Here is an 18,890-nt window from a genome sequence, read left to right as displayed (position 1 = left end):
ACCGTTCAAGTAGCTGAACGTCTCGCGTGAACTTGGCATCAAACCTGGAGCTCCCGCCTCTCTACAGGGCAGCTCCTCCCTCCGTCTGTGCTGGCGCATACACACATCCATACAAAAAGCATAGCCTATCACCATGGTGCGCCTTTCCCAGCTGCCGTGTGGCCTCGCCATTACCCTAGCCATGGGGCAAGGCGTCTCGGCCACTCCCGTTGTCAATATTGGCATGAAGGCAGCTTTTCCAGCTGGCCCATATCTCCTCGAGCTTCTGTAAGTTCCCAACATCCCGCCGGGTGCCCAGTATTACAGTAGAAGCTGACCGCACCAGCGAGACTGCGGCTGCCGAGAACTCGTCCGCGTATTTTCCCATGCTCGACAGAATATCCATGGGTATTTTTTCCTCAGCTGTTACCGAGGCCCAGATGTACACATCTTTCATCAGTGTCCTACATGCCGATCGTCACATAACCGACCACGAGGCGCTGTCGACCTTTAACTGGGCACTCTCCCTCCGAACGGCTTCGCCCCGTATCGAAGCCCACTACCAATACTATGAGAGCTCCGTTGAGCCCATTGCCGGCGATGTGGAAGACTGCCTCAACTGGGTCCTTCTTGACGGCAACCGGTATTGCAGTCCCGATCTGCTCAAGCCCGCGAACATAGGTGGCCAACTTCCGTACGCGATCATATGAACTCTCTCATATAATACATTGACTTACTTTCTTAGCAGGGACATAACCGATGTGCCTTTTGAGAGGTCATTGGGCTCTGGAAAGAAAGCAATTCTCTACGCGGACCCAACTTCACCATCATTCGGACCTTTCCACAGAGCACTGTCTGCAGCGGCCGAGAAGGGTGAGCTCAACTACCGCCTACGTTATCGCAGAAGCCCAGGGTCCACGCTAAGCGCGTTGCCCGTCAGCGGCTACGCCGTTGAGCTCTCCCTCAAGAGGACTGATTACATCGTCATCGACGATCGCGAAGCCGAGCAGGATGCCTCGCAAAAGTCAGGTTCTACGGACGTCGACCTGGACGACGAGGAAGAAGTGGCTGACTTGAGGCCGTTGTCGACGTCCGAATTGGAAAGCCTTGGCTTGAAGGCAGCGTCCTTTGTCATGCAACATGACTATCCTCTTGAGGCGCTGGTCAAGCTCACGCAGGATCTTCCCAAGTTTACCACGTCGGTAGCCAATCATGAAATTTCGGAAGACTTCCTTGGCGAACACCAGAAGAACCGGGGGAAGATGATTCCTCCGGGAATCAACAACTTGTGGATCAACGGTGTTAAGCTCATTGAACGACAAATAGACCCATTTTCTCTTGTAGACATGGTTCGCCGTGAACGCACGTTCCTCCAGGGAGTTCGCGATCTTGGGTTTAGCGGAAAGCAGGCCTTGTCACTGCTGGGTCACAATCACGTCGCAGCCGCCAAATCGAACGCTGTAAGCCCCCGATACGACTGGACAGATCGACCAGAAGAAGGCAGCGTCATCATCTGGCTGAATGACCTCGAGAATGATGCCCAATATGCCGAGTTTCCAAGCTCATTGAATGCTGTAAGTAGACTCTACTCTGCCAACTCACACGCCGTCATGCATTAACCAATTTTAGCTTCTTCAACGCATGTATCCGGGCCAACTTCCCCCTATCCGCCGAAATATTTTCAATCTCGTCTTTCCTGTAGATTTGTCAGACCCTGATGATTTGGCTGCCCTTTCGCAAACCATGGCACTGGTGACACGCAAGATTCCAATCCGGTTTGGTTTCGTTCCCTTGGTGTCGAACCCCAAAGCTTCTACTCAAGCGAAAATAGCATATCATCTGACGCAAGATTACGGTTTTCGGGCTTTGATTGATTACTTGGGTGAGCTTCAAGAGTCGTCTACGGATGCCAGTGAGAAACTTCTCGCGGCAACAGTGGAGGAGCATACCCTGAAACCTAATGCGTCGAAGAAGAGCTGGAGTACTGTCATGGGTAGTGACCACTATCTGCATCAAGTAGATCTTGCGCAACAATGGGCACGCAGGTTGGGAGCCGGTACCTCGAATCGCATAGTCTTCGTGGACGGTACTGTATTGCCAAGGGACAAGACATGGATGCAGTCAGTGAGCATGAAAATCACTGAGGATCTCCAGTTGGTTCAGAAGGCAATCTTCAAATCACAAATCGACGAAGATACATGGGTGCCCGGTATCTTCCTTGAACAAGCTTCTTCATCGAGGAATGTCTACATCACTCCCGAGAATGAGAAGGCCCTCAAGGTCCTCAATGTCAACAAAATCTACAGCGACTTCTCCGGATTGTTCGATGCAGTTCCTGTTCTGCAAGGCTCTGCCGAATCCGCCAAGGAGACGTGGGCCATACTCACCGTCATTGCAGACCTCGAGTCCTCAAGCGGCCGTGAGCTCCTCTTGGAGGCCCTGAAATTCAAGCACAACCGCCCTGGTGTAAGGCTAGATATTATACCTAACCCGCAATCGAGCGGTTCTGCCTTCGGGTTGAACACTGCCCTGCGTTCAAACCTGCAGAAATTGCAAGACCTGTCAACCCTGGCTGAGCTTGATTCAATTCTCGAAGCGAAACCAGACTCTCATGACAACAATCCTGGATTCAGAGCTTCGCTGGATAACTTTCTGTCATCAAACAATCTTGCACATGGATCTCAGGTTCTCTTATTGAACGGCCGCGTGGTTGGTCCCATACCGCCAGATGAAGCATTCAAGGAGGCTAGCTTCCAAGAACTCTTCAAGTTTGAATACGTGAACCGCATCAAGCCCGTCTATGAGGCTTTGGAGGCTTTGGGTCTTTCTCAAAAGATCACTGATCCTACTTCAGCGGCCAAGGTCACTTCCCTCACGGCTCTGTCCACCATCTCGGACCTCCCTGATGGTATCTTTGAATCGACTTCCACTCTCCGAACATCCGTTTATGACGATTGGGAATCAAAGTACACAGCTATCGAAACTGGTGATCCCGAATCCTCCAGCGTTCATATTGTTGGTCTGCTGAACCCGCTCAGTGAACAGGGCCAGCGGTGGGCGCCCATTATCAAGGTCCTTTCGGAACTGAAGGGAGTATACGTGAAGCTCTTCTTGAACCCCAAGGAGAACATTGCTGAGCTTCCTGTGAAGCGCTTCTTCCGCTACATTTTACAATCAGCCCCGTCATTTAACGAGGACGGTAGTCTCAAGACTCCCAACGCGACATTCAAGGGCTTGCCTTCTGAGGCCCTGTTGACCGCTGCTATGCATGTACCTCCGGCATGGCTGGTGGCGCCAAAGGTTTCGGTGCATGACCTTGACAACATAAAGCTAAGCACAGTAAAGGGCGACGTCGAGGCCGTGTACGAGCTCGAGCATATTCTTATCGAGGGCCACTCCCGGCAGACGACTGGGCCATCGCCTAGGGGAGCCCAGCTCGTCCTCGGTACGGATGCCGAACCGTTTCTCACAGACACTATCATCATGGCCAATCTGGGGTATTTTCAGTTCAAGGCGAACCCTGGATACTACAACATCAGATTGAAGGAGGGCCGAAGCTCTGAGATATACACCATTGACAGCATCGGCGCTCGAAGCTGGGAAGCCGTGCCCGGCGACGAAGGCACGTATGTCTCGGTTATGGACTTCCAGGGGACGACTCTTTACCCACGTCTCAAAAGACAGCGTGGGATGGATGATGTGGATGTTCTGGAAGATTCTGATGGATCTGAGGACGGAATCATATCTGCGGGTCTCAAGTTCGCTGGTAGTCTTTTCGGCAAGAAGAGAAGCGCCTCAGACAAGGAGCACGCCGAGATCAACATCTTCTCGGTGGCCAGTGGCCATCTGTACGAGCGCATGCTTAACATCATGATGGTCTCTGTGATGCGCAACACCAAGCATACGGTCAAGTTTTGGTTCATTGAGCAGTTCCTGTCGCCGTCGTTCAAAGAGTTCATCCCGCACATGGCCAAGGAGTACGGCTTCAGATACGAAATGGTTACATTTAAGTGGCCGCACTGGCTGCGCCACCAGAGGGAAAAGCAGCGCGAGATATGGGGGTACAAGATATTGTTCCTGGACGTACTGTTCCCGCTATCGTTGGACAAGGTCATCTTTGTGGACGCAGATCAGATTGTGCGGACCGATATGATTGACCTGGTCAACCACGATCTCGAGGGAGCACCGTACGGTTTCGTGCCCATGGGCGACTCGCGTACTGAGATGGAGGGCTTCCGCTTTTGGAAACAAGGGTACTGGGCCAACTTCCTCCGTGGCCAACCGTACCACATCTCGGCCCTGTATGTGGTGGACCTGGGCCGGTTCCGCAAGCTGGCGGCAGGGGACATTCTCCGGCAGCAGTACCACTCGCTATCTGCGGACCCCAACAGCCTGTCCAACCTAGATCAGGACCTGCCCAACAACATGATGTTCCGGATCCCCATCCACACGCTACCACAGGAGTGGCTGTGGTGCGAGACGTGGTGCAGCGACGAGGACCTCGCCACAGCCCGCACCATTGACCTGTGCAACAACCCGCTGACGAAGGAGCCCAAGCTTGACAGGGCCAGGCGCCAGGTTCCCGAGTGGACGGTGTACGATGATGAGATTGCCGCATTGGCCAAGCGAATCAGAGAGACGGTGGGCTCCGAAGTAGCTGCCCATGTACACGACGTCCACACCATGAGTCGACGACTGGACGAGCACAAGGATCAGCAGGAGGGTGTGCATACAAAGGATGAGCTCTAGGCTCTCTCTCATGTAGACTGTATATGAAGCAGACAGAAGAAGAAAATACAGAGTAGTTATGCGGTGTTTGAACACCAAGTAGATAGTCATAGATTTCTACTCTTATTCCAAAAAAAAAAGAAGAAGGCGCATTATCACATGTCTTGGTCGAATGGTGTTCTTTAGATAATACGTTCCATATCAACCCAGGCCATGGCCGCGTCACTGTCCATGAGGACAATGCCCGATAGAGCACAACAGTCTTCATTCATTGTCAAGATCAGTTCATTCAGTCAGCAAAGCAAACGAGTGTGTGAGTAAACAAGCATTTGTCAGATGGGCCTTGGTACTGGCACTGAGTAATAGTAAATTCGTATATCTTCGTATAAACATCTAGAACATGTCGACAAAACCCCCCCTAACAAGGCATCTTCAAAGCAAATAACGAGCAGAAATTCTAGAGTCAAATCAAATTAACGGGACCGTGTTCCGAATCGTTTTCCTGTATCGTCAAAATATAACAAAGATAGGAAAAAAGAAAATTCAAATATAACTGGAAAAAAAACACACACACGACTCCAAAAAAAAGTATATCAGCCCACGCTTTTTGTTGTAGTACGAGGAGTGACGTTCTTATCAGATATAACTCGTATGGGAAGATTAAGAAAAAGAAGAAGAAAACAGACGAGAGGTGAGAAACAGAAAAAAAAAGGCTAACAAACGTATTCCAAAAACCTATAAGTCGTATACTAGGATCTTCTTGAATATATCCAGGGTTTTTTCTTTCAAAGAAAGTCAAATAGCAGTGAACAGACAAAGGAGAACCGCAGACCATACAGGATGGCTAAGGTGGAAAAAAATCGGGTATCATGTATCTAAATGTGCGGTGGTAGCCTTATCCCCAATGAGTGGCAAAAGCCTAAGATAAGAAAGAAAGAAAAAAAGGGGAGGAGAGATTGGGTGCCGAGATGACAAAGGGGGGTCAAGCAGCATGGCTATGCTCGTGCTCCTCGCGGATAGAAGTCATGGACTGCCCCCCGGTAGGCCCGGAACCAGTCATGGATGACTGACTAGGCGGCGGCATAGTCGCTGACACCAAAGCTGATGCTGCTCCGCTCGCGGCCGTCATCGGTGTCACCGCCGAGACTTTCCCCGCCAGCGGTGTGGAGTTAAGCATGTTGCCGTCTGCACCTGTGCCGCTGCTGCCGCCGGTGCCAGCAGCATTTGCTGGGTTGGGTGAGTTGCTGGACATGTCCCGGTGCAGGGGTGACGAGTAAGCGGGAGAGTTGGACCTCTTGCTCTGCCCGTCTACCGTGTTGCCGCCGCGAGAGTTGCGTGGTGAAACCCTTCCGGTCTGGTCACACGTCAGTCAGTCGTGTACTCTCTCATACTCAGCCCTGTTCGTTTCCGCTTCTTACCTGCTTCGCCCAGCGTAGACCACAGCTGTTGCACAGATCTCTCTGCCCGCTGGGCCCGCGTCGCCATTCGGGTGTATTCCTCGTGTGGCAGTTGGCGCAGTCGCGCACAATGTTGCCCACGCCCTTTCTCCGCTTCCGCTTCTTCTTGTTGGACAGGAGCCCTCCAAGCTCCTCGGCCAGGATCCGGTTGATCTTCTCCATCTGTCTGAGTTCAAACTGCCAGCTGGAGCACTTGGTCGTGCGCAGCTCGTCAAACATGTTGTCGTCCGACGCCAGCGCCACATCCTGATTGCCAGGGCCGACCTGCGCACCCGCCGGTTGCGAGATCTGGCCGTGAGCAGGCTTCTGTGTGTCAGAATGGGCCGCGACGGAGCCCGACTTAGCACTTCCCGCGGGGGCAATGCTCCGCGACGAGACCTTGAGCAGCCGCGTCTGCGCCAGCAGGAATGACGGTTTCTCTCCCTCCAGGGCATCGCCCGGGTAGAGAACTGTCTGCGCCTGCAGGACCTGGCCGCGACGGTTCTGGACTTCGTGCTTGCAGGTGACAATCTGGCCTCGGCGAGCCTTTTCTATAGAGCGCCCAAAATCGGCCCGCGTCTCCTTACGCATGAGATCCTGTATGCTCGTGCCGACAAGCGCCTCCGGCTGCAGGTCTAGAAGCGGCCTGATGTGCGACGACACGTAGAGGAACATGCCTGAGGTGGACAGCTTGGTCCACAGCTCGCTATCGCCGATACCCCCGTGGGCTTCCAGGCTCCGTCTGCTCAGGGCAACGACGGGACGTTTGCGCCCAACAAAGATGATGCATTTGCGGCCCTTTCCTTGCTCAACAAACAGCGAGCCGTGACTCTCAAACCAGCAGTATCCGCTGTTCTTACGTCGTATCCTGAATACGATGTTGACAGGGCTACCGCTCGAGGCTTCCTTTAACTCTCGCGTCACCGGCACAATGTCGGATGGGTGGCAGACGGTGGACAGGGAGTTTCCGACGAGGTCAGAAGTGTCGTACTCTAGGATGCGCTTGCAAGAGGGTGATAGGTAGAGGAACAGGCCCTTGAGGGAGAGTACGTGGACAACATCGTCCAAGTTCTCCAGCAGCATCTTGTCCCACGACTGCCTGTGTACATCAGAGAGACCCTTGGGATTGAACTGCTGTAGAAGCGTCGACACGTCCTCGACGCCGAGCGTCTGGCTGTTGTCGGGCTCCCACTGGGACGACGTCGGTGGGTTCCATATGTACTGTCCAATGTCGCTGTGCTTGTAGTTGACCTGGACGCGGCCAAGTTCCTGGCCAGACGCGATGGCATCAGGGCATTCGACCAGGTCGATCTGAAAGCCGATAAAGTACCGAATCTCATCGGTGTCCCAAGGAATGGGGATCATGGTGAGCAGATTGAGAAAGGGCTTTCCGCCCTTGCGGTAGTTGATGAGGCTCTGCTGTACCTCACGACCTTCTTGGATCATGGTCTTGAGATTGAAGACGGCGCCGTCATCGACAAACTCGCGCTTCGATCCAGCCTCGACCTTGCCGTCGGGGGCCTGGAGAAAGCGGCAGTTTTTGCCGACGATCTCGTGGCGACTGTAGCCGGTGAGGTTCTGGAAGTTATCCGACACGTAGACGATAGGGCAGTCACTCATGGTGACATCGCAGACGACAAAGGCGCATGACATGTCGACAGCGCCCAGATGGATCTTTGGGTCCTCGCGAGTCGCCACCAGCCACAATGCCTTGAGCATATCGAAACCGCTCTTAGAATAGATGTTTTTCTCCTTGTCAGGTTCGCTCAGGACAGGCCGGGGAGCAGGACCGTTTACTGGTGTATTGGATCCGGAGGTGGAGCCCGTGCGCTGGGTGTCTGCCGTGTTGAAGGAAGATGCCGAAACAGCTTGCTGTGAAAGTGGCGACGGGACGTTCTGTCTGTATGAAGACACGGGAGGTTCAAGGCCGGCGCCTGCTACCGAAGATGACTGGTCCTGGGGGGTGTGGGTGCCAAGGGGCGCGAAGGCGTGGCTCGACGTCATCAGACTCTCAGCCGCTTCACTCATGGATCCCGCGGCGGTCGAGGGCGGCGGCGGGGCGGTACTCAGGGGTACGGGGTCCGAGGTAATGGACATGGAGAAGTCGTTGGTTACGGGATCCAGCTGAGCCGGAGCGTAGGAGGGTCCCATGGACGCGCTGGCAGCGGGAGGGAACATGGACATGGCATGCGGGTTGACTCCCATGGTCTCCATATTCATGTTAGCAAAGGTGGAAGGTATCATGCTGCCCATTAAATCGGGTGACATGGAGGTGTAGCCCGAGCCATCGGTCATGTAGGTAGGCATCTGGTTCGGCATGCCGAGGTGTGCGTTGTCGACAGTTGGGAAACCTGGGGGCATGGGGGGCTGGGCGCCGAAGTGGTAGCTAGATAGGTTACCGACGTTTCCGCCGAAAGTCATGGTGTCGCCAGAGGTGGCAGTAGACATGCGACGCGGTATGGGCGGGGCGCCATCAGCGTATGCGTGTGGCATGCTCCTCCGCCTCATTATGGAGCTCTGGTTCATGTCGTTGATGGACTCGGCAGTCATGGACGATGCATTGTCGGGTATGGCAGGCGGCGGGGTCGATGCGTGAGAAGAAGAGAAGTCCATATGATCGGCAAAGGGCAACTGCTGCTGCTGTTGGTGTTGTTGCTGCTGCTGCTGCTGCTGTTGTTGTTGTTGTTGCTGTTGTTGTTGTTGTTGTTGTTGTTGTTGTTGTTGTTGTTGTTGTTGCTGCTGCTGCTGCTGCTGCTGCTGCTGTTGTTGTTGTTGTTGCTGCTGCTGCTGCTGCTGCTGTTGCTGTTGTTGTTGTTGTTGCTGCTGCTGCTGCTGCTGTTGTTGTCGTTGTTGCTGCTGGCGCAAAAATTGGCGCTGCAGCCGGCTTTGTGCGTAGAAGCCATCCATGACTGAAGCACTTGGCCAAGAAGGCCGGATGGGGAGTACGCGAGTCTGTATGAGATCTCACCCAGAGTGAGGGGTGGAGAGTTGTCGTCTTGTGTCAGGTTCGCGTGATCATGGAGCTTGAGTGTGGTCGTTTGGATATGACGATGATGGCATGTGATGGTGGCAAAGGTGTCTGTACGTGCGTCGTTTCGGGTCAGTGAGGGGCGGCACAGCAGGGGAAAGCGATGGCTTTCGTTCGATATGAGGACAAATGAGATGGTCAGGGGAGACAAGAAGAGATGATTGTACCGCTCACAAGAATATCGTAGCAGTAAAATGTACGGGTTGCAGGAAGAGTTCAGTACAGTCCGGGTGAGCAAGATGGGATGGGCGGGCCAAGGATTCCCGGGACAGCAAAATCAGGATCGAATTATTGGAAGGGGAAAAAGGGGGGGGGGGGGGGGGGGGGGAGGGATGGATATCAACGATGACGTGAGTGGAATAAAGGTGAGTGCCAGTTGTATTGTGTGGCTGATGCCGTTGAGTTCCCGCAACGGATTAAAAAGATTGGAAGGCTAGAGGAAAGCAAGGGTGGGGAACCCGACGACTTCTGTGCGACTGAGGGAGGTAGAGGCACAAAAAGGAGGGGGTGGTCCCGGGCAAAAAGGTACGTGCCGTCAGCCAGTCTGGGTCAGGGTCAGAAACCAATCTTGGTGGCAACAAATTTTTCACAATTCGTTGACAAAGAGATGGGGAAAAGAAAAAGTCGCTGCTGCTGACTTTGGTGATGGCAATGGCCCGGATTGTTCGCAATGTGGTTCCGAGGATCAAGGTGGGGAAGAAAGCGCCAGAAGATGAGGGGGGGGTGGGGAGGAAGTTGGTGGGACCTTTTCTTGTCGTTCTCGTGGCGATGGAAGCTAAGCAAAATCTTTTCTTTTCCTTCTCTTTCTTCTCTCTCTTTCTCATTCCTCTCTCCGTCTCTGTGTCTCTTTTCTCTTCGCCCTCTCTTTCTCTTACCCTCTCTACGATGGATTATCTGGTTTTCGTACTCTAGGCGGGGAAGGGGTTTCTTTTAGCAGCACGACTTTTCCACACTAGCGGGCATATTCCCGTATTATATTCGTCCATATTACGGTCGACCACTACGTCCATAACACTGACGTGGTATTCTAACTTGAACCACTGGTGACGCTCGTCTATTCTAGACATGGACGCCTAGCACACCTAAACACTGCTCGGGTCCTACGAATACTCCATACTAGTAACCTGAATTGGTCCATTCTGTCGAGTGTGGACTGCTACGGCTAGTATTATAGCGCTCACAGGCCTATTACTGTAGTGATAATCGCTTATGCTTAGTGCCCGGCCACTCTGCTGTTAGCCTATCACCGAGGTCTGGCTGCCATTACATACTGCATGTACGGAGTACGAATTCTTGCAAGGTGGTACTGTAGGTAATTCTAATGGAAAGCCTCCACCACCGATTTCCCCGCCTACAAGGACTACAGTCGATATCACCGCATGTACGGGTAGTCCATATCACTGTCTATATATATACCTATATTAAATATTTCGCCCCCGACTATATATGTTGGCACTTTTCGAATGACATTTTGAACGGCTTTTGCCTCTTTCCCTTTTTCTTCCCTTTCAAATCACACGCCACATATTATGACATCGAACATTTACCGTTGAGGCAGATGTCTATGGAGATGAATCCTGAGACCTCCGTACGCCCCCACCCAACCATCAAACACCATCTAGGCGTTGGGTACTGTAGAGTAGATAGACGGTCTTCCGTCAACAAGCTCTACAACCACATACTACCAACAGGTCTGTCGGCACACAACCTAGTATTTGCAAGTATAAATCTTACTAATCGATATCCCTACACTTTGAATTCACACTTTCTAGTATACATATATTGTTAGCTCATCATATTACTGCACACATAAAAATGGATAAGAGAGAGAGAGGGGGGGATGATGTCGAAAAAGAGAAGAACAAGAGAAGGAATGGAGAAAAAAGGCGGGTTTCTCCTAATAAGTCCCCTTTCTTAAGATCTATCCATCTAACCATCTGAGGCGGGAGATATTATCGACCTGAGAACTGAAGTGAAGGGAAAGGAAGGGCCCGGCTCTGTGACGTCGTTTTTCTCTCCTCTTTCTTCTCGCTAAGCCTCTCCAAGGAAAGAATGTGGCCAAAAGGAAAGAGAGAGAAGAAAGAGTAATAATATAAAACGGCCAGAAGACATGTACTAGGTGGGACTAGTTTCCATATATAATATCCACACACTCGCTTCGGTACACAACATGTTGACTTTCTCGGGTCCGTATTTTCTACAGATGACCACTGGGTCATGGATAGTAGCAGTACTGTCACTACTACAGGTAGTATGCCCTTACCATCCTCGTATCATTTCGTGTTGTGGTAATATTTCAAAAAGGTTTCCAAGCTGTGACTGAGAAAGGAGAGGAGAAAGATGGTGAACATAAATGTCTTGATTGGTCGCTACAAATACCTCAAGCCACATCCAGATAACCTACCTATCTCGACTAGCCTCGACTTATCCCATCATCCTGTCTTTTTTTTTTCTTTCGCGTCTTTTTTTATATATCTCGTTCTGTTTCCTACCAAAATACCCTTTTCCCGTTCCTCCTGCTTCCCAAGAAACAAAAGGAGGGAGGAGGGGTAGAGGTAATCTAAATTTCATAGTTCATACTGCCGTTCGTCATTACGCCGTGTGTGCTGTCCATCGTGGTCGATGTTGCCCAAGATTTGATTGCATCGTACTCTACTTTTATGCAAAGTATCCCATAATAGTCTGTTGCGCCTCAGGTGAAAATTGCCTCAGAAGAGGCGTCGGATCCGTGCTGGACGTCTGCAGGAGCGTCTTGGTGGCGGCGGCAACACGAGTCGCCGTCTGGCCCTGTAGTGCCTCGGTCTCAAGAGCCTGGGCGACAAAGACGAAGACCTTGCTGGCCTCGTTGACGACGGACGCGTGGCGCCTGCGATTCTGTGTAAGCATCTGCGGAGTAGGGGGGAAGCGATAAAGGAGCAGCTTACTGGTTCATCAATTCCGCCAGGTACGCATACGCGTAGGGGGCAGCCTCCTCATCGTTAGTGACAGGAAGGGTAGCCAGCCACTGCGGGACAATTTGCTGAGCGTCACCCACGCTGGAAGCGTTGAAGTGCAGGATCTTGGCAATAGCCGCGCAGGCATTCTCCGTCGCGTACACATTGTCGTCGTTGCGCGCGTCAGGCACCTGCGTCACCTGGAACAGGAACGGCATCGAGCTGCTCAAGAACTCCGACCAGGGGGCGCCACCTCGGTGAGCGGCGACACCGATGCCATAGGCCGCCGCCTGGCGGATGGCCGGCGAGGGGTCCCTGCAGCCGTCGACAAGGGGCTGGCTGATGTAGTTGGCGTACCGGATACTCTCGGGTCCGCAGTACTCGAGGACATCGTCCATGATGCACAGGCCCCACTGTCGCTGCGTCGGGTCGGGCGATCGCAGAAAGCTCTCGTACGTCGGCATCAGACGCTCCCAGGCGGGCAGGAATGCCACACCGTGGTACTTGAAGACTGAGTGGAAGGCCTTGTTCATATCCGAGAGAAGAGTCTGGTCGTCCTCGATAGCCATGAGGGTCTCCTCCGTCTCGTCCTCGGCGTCCTCGGCGCCAGCACCTTCCTTGTCCTCGGCACGTTGGTTCACGCGGTCCTTGTAGTCCTCAAGTGCTGAGTTAACAGAGTCGATGAACCGAGACATGCGGTCAGCGTTGAGGCAGTCCTTGCCGAGAACCTCGACCGACTCGTAGAAGCACTGGTACATCTCGGCAAGCGTATCAATAGCGGGCTCAGCGGAGAGAACCTCGAGGAGCTTGTCGACAGACGCCACCCACAGGCCTACAAGCTCATTCGACGGCGATCCGTACGCCTTCTTGTAGCAGCTCAGGAGCTGAGGCACCAGCTTGGCAGAGATGTACCGCACGGGATCGTGGAAGAAGAAGGCAAGTCCAGGCAAGGCAACCTTCTCCATGATGTTGGCAACGTAGGGCGCAAAGGTTCCCTCGAGAACCTGGGCGTAAACGACAAGGAGCTCAATGGCCATGTGCTTGTCATCCATGGTACTCGTGCGGATACCGATCATCTTGCCCTTGAGTGGGACCAGCTCCCAGCCCTCCTCGTTGTGCATCGCCTCAACCTGCTCATCGTCATCGAGAAGCTGGATGTCAGCCTTGGCCGTTGCGAGCTCAAGCAGCGGCGGCATGACATTGTCCAGGAAGGGAAGGAAGTCGGTTCCCAGAACACGGCACATGCGGCCCCAGCAGTGCATGAGGTACTGCGCCTGGGGGTCATCAGAGTCAGTGATGTTGGCCTGGATGCTGGCAAGGAGGTTAACCAGAGTCATAGCATCCTGGCCGAGACGCTCCTTCCCGACGGCAAGGGCAATCAAAGTCGCACACTCCATGGCCTTGGCACGCAGGAGCCTGTACTCCTTCTCGCCCTGGTTCTGCAGGACGTTGACAAGGAGGGGCATCAACGTGTCATAGTACTTGGAGAAGGCAGCTTCGGCGGCGTCGGCAATCGTTGCAATGGTGGACAGAGCCTGCTCCTGGACGTAGCGCTGCTCGCTCTGGAGGAGCTGGAAGAGATGGGACAGGAGATCGTCGAGGTACGGCTCCAGAACCGATTTCTCGGCTTCCTCGCAGAAGTTGACCAGCGCAGCCGCGGCGTGGGATTTAACACGGCCCTCGGGGGATCCGAGGACGGGGATGATGGCCTTGAGGACGCGGTCGTAGTAGTCAGTCTGCATCTTGGGTGCGAAGTCGGTGCTCATCTGGCCCAGGGCGTTGCAGCCAGCCCACCGCACGCGAGGGTGGGGGTCGCCCAGGGCAGGAATTACAAGGTCCAGGACCTGGCTGAGCTCGCCAATCATAAGATCGCGGCAGCCCTCCGAAATGGCAGAGATGGCCATGAGTGCTGCGTGGCGGTCGCGCCAGGCCATGGACGTCATCATCCTAGGAAGCCAGTTGAAGGTAGGAGCGAGGATGGTCTGACCACCCAATTTGTTGGCCAGTCTGTCCATGGTCTGCTCTCCAGCCACGTGGTTCTGGTCGCTCTCGTCCTGATCGAGCTGTGGGAATAACTCTTTGTCAGTAAATTCGCTTGAGTAGTCCGGGGTGTTCTTCTCCACTCACATCGTCAGATTCCAGCCATTCGGTGGCATCGTCATCGTCCTCGCCCAGATCAGTCATAAGGCTAAGACATTGTGTAATCATATCGTTCGTGTAAGAACTATCCTTGCGGCACATGGATGGCGCATAGTCGGCAAATGTGGCCATAAGCTCGAGTGCATTCTGCCTGCAGACATTGTCCAGCTCCTTGTCCTGGATGACGGAGATACTGAACTGCACAAGATTGGAGAACATGGGCTTGAACATCTTGGGGGCGGCTTCGGCAAGGTCGATAAGGGCAACAAGAGCCTTACTCAAGTCATCTGAGTCTTGGGAGTCTTTGATAGGCGGCAGGATGTTGAGGACGCTCGGGATAAGGTCGTAGTACTTGGCCTGTGCCTTCTTTCCGAGAGTGCGGAAGAAGGCAGCGAAAGCCTCCATGGCGGCAAGACGGACCTAGCGAGAACAAAAGGTGTGAGTAACCATGACGATCATTACAACACAAGTTATTGATACGTACAAGCACGGCATCATCATTGAAGCCCTTCTGGAAAGCCTCGAGGACCATGCTCTCATGTTGTTTCTCGATGATGGCGGGCGTCGTTGCGAAGACACGGAACGCGCAGTCTCGCTTCTCGGGATCGGCTGCCTGGCTAAGTTGAAAGAGAGCGCTGAGCAGCTCAGGCCAGGGGTCGTCTAAGTGGTGGAGCATCCATGTCAGTACTGCTTTACGCCATTTCGGTTCAACCCTTCAAGACTGACTATTCTCTGTGTACTGGCGTGCGACCTCTGCCACAGCATGGCTGATCTTGTTGCGGACATTGCGGTCAGTCTCGAGCCCGAGCGTCTCGAGGAGCTTCTGACGGATGGCGTGGGCCTGCTCAGCGGACAAGGAAATGAACATGTCCAGGTTGGCCCCGGATTCTACTTTTCGGGTTTTCGAGGCAATTCGACGGAAGAGAACGGCGGAGAATGTCCGTGTCTAGCACAAAAAAGAAGGCCTGGTTAGTCTCACGGCTTGCCAAGGCAGAGGGGAGGGGTAGAAAGAGAGGCAGGAGACAAAGGTCGGGTTCAGCACTCACGCCAGCATCTTGGATGACCTGGGTCTGCTCTGCGAGTCCCATGAGAAGAACCTCCGGGCGGGTGTTTGTCCAGTTGTTCTGGAGATGCTCCTCAGCCTGCGAACGGATGGCATTTTCGGGGGACTGGAGAGCCTGCAGGAGCTGGGTGAGCTCTGCGTGGATCTCGGGCGACAAGAGCGACATGGTTGCGGGTTCGGTGGTGTTCCGGTAAAGAAGGACCTGGAACAGCCGGTGCTCAAGGCCCTCGCAGGATTTGTGATTTCTTGTTGCTGCCGTATGGATCGAGAGAGTGCCGGACGCCTGCTTTGGGGGGGAGGGCAAGTCTGTCGGTCTTTGCGGTTGTTGTTTTTTTTTAGGTGGGGGAGGGGGATGGATGTAGCCACACAAACAAAACGATGCGACAGGGAGGGCTGGCCCGTGTTCGCCTTGTGAGTTTGCAACTGGTTCAGTGTTGTTGTGAGGGCGGTGGTATCGAGAAAGTAAAGAATGGCCCCTTGTAGAAATAGGAAGAGAGACCAGGCAGCTGGGATCTGTTGTGTGTCGTAAAGTTCTACAAGCCCATTGCTTTTATTTTTATTCTAGTATTATTTTAGGCCAGAGGGATAAGCGTATTGTAATAGCGGATTTGTTTTTGTTGTTTATGAGGGCCGAGAAGAGGGGGTCAGTGCTAGCCTCTAGGTCGCCATTTTCCAGGGTCAATTAAATTTTGCCCCTCCATTCAACTGGGCGCCCACGGCCATGGGCCATGCAACGCAGCAACGGGGGGCATACGGAGTATTATATTTACTATAGTGGCTTTTACGCTGATCTTGCATGTAATTACCCACTTGATCAGACATTTCCGACATTTATCGTGGCTTCTAAATTCCGAAAATTGTAGGAAAGTATAGCCTTTTTACTCGATCATACATTTCTCCTTTGTTTATGTCGTTATTTTTCTTTCTTTCTATCCTCTTCCCTGATACACTGCACTATCAGATATACATTAAGTCCCCGCATCGCCAGCATAGATACCTGCGTACATGTGTTTAGCATGGCTGGAGTTTCCCCCGCGTGCATGTGAAATTTGCTATCCTCAGAGCATAACTCCATCCCATTGCGTTAATCATTGAACCGAGCTTTCACTACTAGCACTACCGGGCAACTGGCGTCACGATGTGATTGCAGCTCAAGTTAATGACAACAGATCACCACAAGCATCGATTCCTCCCTCCAGAGAAACGTCGCTATGCCGCATGCATGGACAAGAAGCCCTTGCCAATCGTTTGCGACGCTGCGTCTTACACTCCAGGGTAACCACACGTGCAATATGCCAACAGCCATGCAATATTAAGGGAGTCCCAAAACAACAGGAAGCAGGGGGAGGCAGTAGATGCATTTCATCCTAAAAAAATAACTTGTTGATGTGCACGAGAAACGAGGTGGGTTTCATGGCTCGGAGACTGCCAGCAAGCTGGTATCATTAGTAGAAGATACTCTGTATGTATGTATACTGATAAGACTCCGTAGTAGAGTATGTAGCTTGGCATGGAGACACTACTTGGACTGACAATCATGGGTTGCGACCCCGCCGCCTCTTTAGCTTCGTGGGGTTGGCAATTGTCTGACGTATCGATCCTGACAGACAAGCGGAACCAACTGCTTGTAATGAACTGCACGACAAACGACACACAGCCTTGTCCGCAGCACACGCATTCTTCCGACCCAAGAACTTGCACCGTTTCCTTATAGTAATTGGTATGTAAGAATGACCCCCTCTCTGGGCCGGACCCCCTCCGGGTGGGTTGATGTTTCCAGGTGGCGGTTCCACCTTGGTCGTGCAACCTTCGACCCCAAATGCGAGGGCACACCGCTGCGTTGGGTCCTGGTTCATGGAACCGTAGAAAAATTTCTCTCTATTCTGACAGTGTCCGTCAATTCCCAGATAGAAGAAGCCCTCAGCCCCCAGGCTCTTCTCCCCATTGCCCCTCATGGAGCCCTCGCTCTCGGCCGCTGGTGCCTCCGGCGACAGGAAGACGTCTCAGGATTCCCGGCCGGTAAGTGGCATCAGCATCGGCTCCTCGACTAGCCGTACCGATAGAAGATCCCCCTCGGTATCGAGCATCAACCGGTCCAGCCACCGTCAGAGTTTCGCCGAGAACCTGCGCAATATCCCGCCCTCCCCGAGGCAGCGCCAGCACTCACTGACCCAATCCGCCGTCCAAGACTTGCTCAACAACCCGCCGCCCGCGCACAGACACCTCAACCCCCAGTTTGCAAACCGAGAATGGCAGGATATAACCGTGGGCGAGCTCGTCTCCCCCGGCGATGTCAAGTGGATGAGCATGGATAGCACTGTCGAGGAGGCGACAATGGTGAGCATTCCTTCCACGCCATAGAGAATACACGCTTGGGCTGGCTGGCTGACCTTTGTGTGTGTGTACCATCATTAGTTGCTCATCAAGGGGAGGCCCGATGTTGTCTTCATTCGAGAAAATACTGCCTCGAATATCGCCCTCTCCACCTTTGACTTCAAGGACTTGACTGCCTACCTTCTCGTCGTCATCGGCCTGGCTAGGCCCGAAGAGGATCAGGCCGAGGCTTTCAACACTGTTGCTACTAAGTCTCGCAACGGGGAACCCATTACGCTGCGGGAGATCCAAGGCCTTCGGCAGAAAGAGGGTTTGGTCACACTGCCCGGGACGAGCCCGCTTTCCCAAGTTGTCGAAACGCTTGGGAGCGGGGTCCATCGATTCCTGGTTACGGATCAGGAAGGGGACGCTGTGGGCATCATGAGCCAGCTGCGCATGGTTGAATTCTTCTGGAACGAGGGAGTCAACTTCCTCTCGATAGACCAGCTATATCCATCTATTCTGAGAGACCTCGGTATCGGCACCAAGGATACCATCTCGGTCAAGTAAGCAGAACCCCTCCCCCACTCCCTATGCCGGGTTCCCATTCTTTCTAACTAAAGCACGGCAGCTCCGACGCTCCCCTTTCCGAAGCTCTCGTCCTGATGCACAACGAAGGCTTGACGAGCGTAGCTGTGGTCGACAACGGGCACAACGTTGTGGGAAACATATCGACCCGGGACGTCCGCCACTTGACGACTGCGTCCAACGCACCGCTCCTCAGTGGCTCCTGCATGCACTTCATCTCTTTTATCCTGACGGAGCGCGGCGTCGAGAACGGCAGGGATACCTTCCCCGTATTCTACGTGAGCCCGTACTCGACACTCGCCCACACGGTGGCTAAGCTTGTTGCCACGGGATCCCACCGCATGTGGATGGTTGAATCGGCGTCACCTTCGCCCAGTGGCCCCGCTACACCGCTGGCCGGTCCGGGAAGCTTCGTCGGTGGCCCTCCACCCCCGAATGGCGCCCCGCCCTCGCCCCAGACAGCGCCGGCCGTGCCCGCGTCGGCCATGATGGGCGCGCGCATGTCCGGCAGGCTGACGGGCGTCATCTCCCTCACGGACATACTGAATCTCTTTGCTAGAGCTACGGGGCTGAGGCCCATGGAGCCTTCTTCGCAGCGCGAGAGAAGGCGGAAGAGTTCGACTAGCTCCATGAGAGCCAGCATCGACTCCTTTCGGGGGAGCAACATGGAGCTCAGGAGGTGA

The 18,890-nt window shown here is 53.6% G+C and overlaps 4 protein-coding genes across 4 annotated transcripts; 2 read left to right on the top strand and 2 right to left on the bottom strand.

Moving 5' to 3' along the window:
* Positions 1-133: 133 nt before the first annotated feature.
* On the top strand, positions 134-4,728 carry GMORB2_2023 (uncharacterized protein; the record flags this gene model as incomplete). Its single annotated transcript, XM_035464003.1, has 4 exons — positions 134-267; positions 326-673; positions 725-1,553; positions 1,609-4,728. The coding sequence occupies 4 exons, from the start codon at positions 134-136 to the stop codon at positions 4,726-4,728; spliced, it is 4,431 nt and encodes a 1,476-aa protein (XP_035320267.1).
* Positions 4,729-5,689: 961 nt separating this feature from the next.
* Positions 5,690-8,693, bottom strand: GMORB2_2022 (PAS fold; the record flags this gene model as incomplete). The annotated part of the gene is made up of 2 exons (XM_035464002.1): positions 5,690-6,061; positions 6,126-8,693. The coding sequence occupies 2 exons, from the start codon at positions 8,691-8,693 to the stop codon at positions 5,690-5,692; spliced, it is 2,940 nt and encodes a 979-aa protein (XP_035320266.1).
* A 3,136-nt stretch (positions 8,694-11,829) lies between these two features.
* GMORB2_2021 (importin-5) lies at positions 11,830-15,472 on the bottom strand (the record flags this gene model as incomplete). Its single annotated transcript, XM_035464001.1, has 6 exons — positions 11,830-12,037; positions 12,096-14,167; positions 14,232-14,663; positions 14,728-14,903; positions 14,970-15,189; positions 15,290-15,472. The coding sequence occupies 6 exons, from the start codon at positions 15,470-15,472 to the stop codon at positions 11,830-11,832; spliced, it is 3,291 nt and encodes a 1,096-aa protein (XP_035320265.1).
* Positions 15,473-17,259: 1,787 nt separating this feature from the next.
* Positions 17,260-18,890, top strand: GMORB2_2020 (CBS protein; the record flags this gene model as incomplete). The annotated part of the gene is made up of 3 exons (XM_035464000.1): positions 17,260-17,643; positions 17,722-18,185; positions 18,251-18,890. The coding sequence occupies 3 exons, from the start codon at positions 17,260-17,262 to the stop codon at positions 18,888-18,890; spliced, it is 1,488 nt and encodes a 495-aa protein (XP_035320264.1).

This window comes from Geosmithia morbida (genome assembly GCF_012550715.1).
Source record: "Geosmithia morbida isolate 1262 chromosome Unknown scaffold_11, whole genome shotgun sequence".
Lineage (NCBI taxonomy): Eukaryota > Fungi > Ascomycota > Sordariomycetes > Hypocreales > Bionectriaceae > Geosmithia > Geosmithia morbida.
This window is presented reverse-complemented; position numbering and strand designations above follow the sequence as displayed.